General features: G+C 39.0%; 1 protein-coding gene across 1 annotated transcript in view; it reads left to right on the forward strand.

Annotated features, from left to right (window-relative positions):
• Nucleotides 1-5,143, forward strand: part of LOC107081855 (neural cell adhesion molecule 1-like) — a 452,491-nt gene that overhangs the window by 362,425 nt on the left and 84,923 nt on the right. The window contains exon 13 of the mRNA XM_015370183.1: nt 3,896-4,063. Coding sequence (XP_015225669.1) covers nt 3,896-4,063 — 168 coding nt within the window. The remainder of the gene's footprint in view (nt 1-3,895; nt 4,064-5,143) is intronic.

Below are 5,143 nucleotides of genomic sequence, written 5' to 3' on the forward strand. Positions count from 1 at the left end.
GTTGGAAATAGACGGGCCAAATAAACCAATCAGATCAACGAAGCATATCACGTACTGACAGAGCAACGACGAAAACACAACCACAAGCCAGGCACAAGCCAATTGATAGATCAAACTCTTGCCGAAACCAGTCGGGAGAAAAGCAAAAACATCTTTTCCTCTGAGAAAAGCCTCCAGAGCAGCAGTTTTGCTCTTCTTTCAGTGAACAAATACTCTGTAATTCCGATAAAACTTGCTCAATAGCCACGCTAACGCTAATTTCATCCGCTGAAGCCGCCATGTTCGTCTGTCGCGCTTCTTGTTGCGTCACACCTCAACCCGCCTCAAAGCCAACGCTGATTGGACGTTCGTATGGTGAACTGCTCCAAATTTTCTTTAACAGAAAGTAGCCAGACTGATCTGCGAGTGAAACCTTGAAAACTTGCGAGATCAGGATGATCTCACGAGGCTAGTGGAGGCCAATACTGCATTAGGATACAGACAATCCCCTCCACAAATAACCGAACTGATTTGCAGAAACCATAGCCTCCAAAAACATATGTGCCACAACTATGGTGGCCAGATTTGGGTTACTGAAAAGGAGTACACTATTTTTTTGGGGGGGCGGCCAGGGAGGGAGTGACCGAACTCGACTTGGCGACTGTATGATTCCCTATACCGCCTCCCCAGTTAGGCAGGTGGAATGGGGAAGCACGGGACCACCGCTGTCCAGGCTACTGTCACCAGGTCGGGTTGGGTCGCTCTGTGCCCGGCCCCACAGCTCTCAGCTCGGTCTGCTGCTCTGTATTTCGTAAAAGTTAAAAAAATATCCACTGGACTTGGTTTCCAAAATTTGAAGACGTTTCGCCACCTCTCCAGGAAGCTTTCTCTTTGAAATGAATTCCAACATTTTAATTGAGATAGCTTCCTGGAGAGTTGGCGAAACGTCTTCAAATCTTGGAAACCAAGTCCAGTGGATATTTTTTGAACTTTTACGGAATGACTATGACCTGGATGACCAGGAATCTTCATCAGCATACCTGCTGCACTGTAGTCGACCAAAATCCCGGCTGATTTTGAAATTCCTGATTTTGAAATTCCCCCGAGACATTTTTTTTAGGTATCAAAAGCTGTTCGGGAAAAATAGGACGTCTGGTCACCCTAGCCACAACTCTTAGGGTACTGTAGCCCTGTTTTCAAGACTTACAGTAGAACATCCACAGTTCCCAATAGGATAGCATCTTGTCGTCTCCTTTAAAATTTCCCAGGCTTGAAGTTAAAGGCAGTGTCCTTTTTGTAAAAACTCTCCTTATAGTCCAGATTCTTGGCCCACTCTTTCACATCATTTCTACAGGTTTTGGACTCTGGTTGTTATAGTAGAAGGATGTGACTGGTGAACCATTTCCTAATTGATTAAACAATATTTGTATGGATCATTAAACCTTCAAAAGATTCAATAAAAACAGTGTTCAGTTTTTCAATAGAATTCATTAAATATTTATTTCAAATGCCAAGGTTCAGAAGACCTTTGTGATTTAATAAAAAGACAGCCCTCACAAATATTTAGCTGGTATTTTTTTTTTTAATAACCTGTGTTTTTATTGGACACTCATGACTCAAAGATGCCATTATTAACTGTAATTTTCTACTAGTGATTGTTTTTTGCCCCCTAACCTGCACCCCTCTGCCAGTGTTTTTGTTGGAAAGCTAAATTTGTCCCCTTGTTCTGCTTCATTTCAAATTTTTCTATTCTTAGTCTGTACAGACCAGTAGCTATAGTCTAGTGTTTTTTTTTTTGTTGTTGTTGTTTTTTGCCCTGGCTTACAAGGATCAGCCTATTTTGCTGTCTTTTCTGATTGTACAGAAAATCACCCTTTAATGTGTGTATTACCCACTTATAGGTAACCAAGGGAGGAAGACATAGATCTTTAATTTAAAGTATCAAGACACTATATTACATTATATTACAACTTTAAGATAAGATTAAACAATGGTTATAAGATGAAGCTAACATCCACCTGACAGTTATGAATCTTGGTGGACTTATAATCCATCATGACTCTTTATTCTCTTCCCTGGAGAGTATAAAGACAAAGCCAGGCTCTGCAGAGCGCTGTTTTTCAGACATCATCAAGTCCTTTAATCATGACTCAAAGTGCATCGCTGGCGGGATCTGAAGCTTTTGCTAGAAACTCATTTAGATAAGTCTAGCGTCTCCTGTGTCATTCGGTTACCGGATTGTTTTGGGCTCCTCAGAGGAAATAAATGCAGCACAGAAAAGCTTTAATGAGACATGAATCCAACCTTGTTTTTTTAAAAGTGCTTCTCATTTCAGATGTTTTTAAACATATAACAACAGAGGTGTATTTCCAGTGTGAGACAGCTTTTCCTCATTTAAATGGTTGCATTATATTGATCGAGGTAATAAGCTTTAAAGAAGAAATTATCAGTAAGAGGTGATTATTAGGGGAGTGGCAGCCTAGTGGTTAGGGCATAGGGCTTTGAATCCTGAGGTTGTGAGTTTGATCCCCCACTCCCACAGACTGCCACTTTGGCTCCCTGAGCAAGACCCTTAACCCCACACTGCTCCCCGGGCGCCGCACAATGGCAGCCCACTGCTCCCCAAGGGGATGGGTTAAATGCAGAGAAGTAATTTCCCTCTGGGATTATTAGAGTATATAAAATCAAAATTATATTTTGGTTATGATCTTGCATACAGTTTGTGTTAAAGTCATCTGTTATTGAATAAAAATGTCCAAAATCATATTTTTCAGACTGTAGCTTCCAAGAGCTTTTTCAAAAATTTGAGAATTAATTTTTTTTTTTTTTTGTTTATGGTGTGCAGGAGGTCAAACAAACATTCATTATGTCTTTTATGTAATAAATAGATATAAACAATAAATGTAAACATTTATGTCAACGAAAATTTGCGTCATAGCCATAGAGATCAGTGGTAATAGCCTGCAACACGTTTCAGCACTGCGCCAGGCAAACAAAGGTGGGTGTCTTGGGCCATGGATCCCTAAGGGAAAAGATATCTGAAGAGAACAGAGGATTCAAAGAAGAATGCATTTTTCTTTGTAATGAGAAGTTCTCAAAAAAAAAAAAGTTATTTGGAAAGGCATTTCCAGGAAAAGTATGCTAAAAATGCAGCGATTGCAAAACTTGTGGATAAATTAGAGGAGCACAAAAAAAGATTTAAGAGGTGGATTGCATCTCCTAACTCCAATACTGCTGCTAGTTTTGTGCAAGCATGGAAAACCATCCACAGATTGAACAAGTAGTGCTCTTTTTTTCTTTTTTTTCCCCCTAAATCCTCAAAATAAAAATATCACCCAGGAACGCTGGTGGAGGAGGATGTGGGATTTCAGGGTTGGAGAGCTCTGCTCTGATGGATGTCAGTTCCTGCCTTGTTCCTCATGACTCAATCAGTTCCTCCCAACAGAAACACGTCCACCATAGAAAGATTCCTTTATCGTGTTTATATCATTTCATGCAGTGCAGTGAATTCAGTGCGTGAGAGCGTTCACTTTTCCTCCCTCACCTCATGCTACTATGTGACATTTGCTCCAGGATAAACATTTAATCATGAATGATTATTATATATTTAAGCCCACATAGTCCTTTTTTGTAGTGGACTGATACACTTAGAGTCCATGTTGCCATACAAGGCTTATATAAGACTTTTACATTTTTATGGCTCCAGAAATATTTTTGACTTTTTTGGTCCAATATGGCTCTTGGAATATTTTTTGTTGCTGACACCTGATTTAGATGTTAGAAAATTCTCACCTTTCACATAAGACCTTCATAAATGAAGTGTTAAAACTGATTTAATTCTCTGCAGGCACCTCAGAGAACAACTGTTGTTTAATTTAAACTTCTCTTTGCTATATTTTTCTACCTGCTGTTGCAGATGTGCCGGGGTCGCCTATAATCGAAGAAGTGCAGCCGTTCTCCAGCACAGCAAAGGTGGTGTTCAAGGAATCTGTCAGCAGTGGCGGAGTGCCGGTTTTAAAGTACAGAGTGGAATGGCGTCTGCCTGGTAGGGAGTGGAAAAGTGAGGAGTACAAAGCTGAAGCAGGTGAGCTATTTCTTTTTTTCCCTGGAAAAGAACAAAGACAGAATATTCATAATCTTTTGGTGTAATATATTTTAACAGTGAAGGTGTTTGTTAAGTGCTGAAGTGATATAAATTTGTTTTTCATGGTGTTAAGAGTGAAATCAAAAAGTCAGATCCTCTCTTAAAATATAAGTATAAAAACTTACTTTGACAAAGAATAGTAAGTACAAGAGGTCTCCTAACAATAAAGGATGCTCAATTCTTGCTGTTGATTTTATATTAAAAGTTAAATCAGAACCTGCTCATAATGATTGATTTAGCTTCTTTAAAGGTATATTAGAGAATGTTCTTTTTCCAAGTGAATCATAAAAATAAGTGGTCCTCCTAAATGTCAATCATTCTGGTCATATGTTTATGTAAGGCCGTCGTGTGTGCTCGTCCCCATTTTCACATACTGGTGGTAAGTCTGTGCACGCTCTCGCACGCGTTTAATAGGCATTCCCTCTGTGGAGCGGGTACAGGGTTGTGCATGTGCATTTTTTTTAAGTGGACAGGGAGGGTCTTTTAAAAATCTGGGGAAACTCCTCCACTATACCTTTTAAATTGAATGCAGACAAACGAAAATAATTGTTTGGTTTTGCAAAATCTTTCACCACTTTTTGAAACATGTCCAAATGCGCTATGGCAGGGGTTACCAATTAAAAATCAGTGGGGTCCGAATACAGAACATCATCAACCACTAACGGTCTGGAGACATTTTTTATTATCTGTTACTTTAAACATAATTTAACACTGAAATAAAAAAAACTGGTTTTAATGCATTATACATTGAATTTTTAATAAAAATGTAAAAAAAAATCTGAAATGTTTTTAGAAGTAAAGAACAATCGTTCAGTTTGGTATATAGACAATTTCCTGATTCACATATCTTATAAAACACCTGAACTGAGCGTTTGTTATTTTTCTTTCTTTTTTCTGGCTTAATGTGAGCAGTGGGCTTTAGGCTGCCCTGCAAGGCTTTAAACCTGGGTTTAAACGGAGACTAAGCCATTCTCAAGCACATATCAAGGTGCTCATTTTGAGTCTGGATCCAGATTTATT

This window comes from Cyprinodon variegatus, unplaced genomic scaffold (assembly GCF_000732505.1).
Source record: "Cyprinodon variegatus isolate N-32 unplaced genomic scaffold, C_variegatus-1.0 Scaffold43, whole genome shotgun sequence".
Taxonomy (NCBI): domain Eukaryota; kingdom Metazoa; phylum Chordata; class Actinopteri; order Cyprinodontiformes; family Cyprinodontidae; genus Cyprinodon; species Cyprinodon variegatus.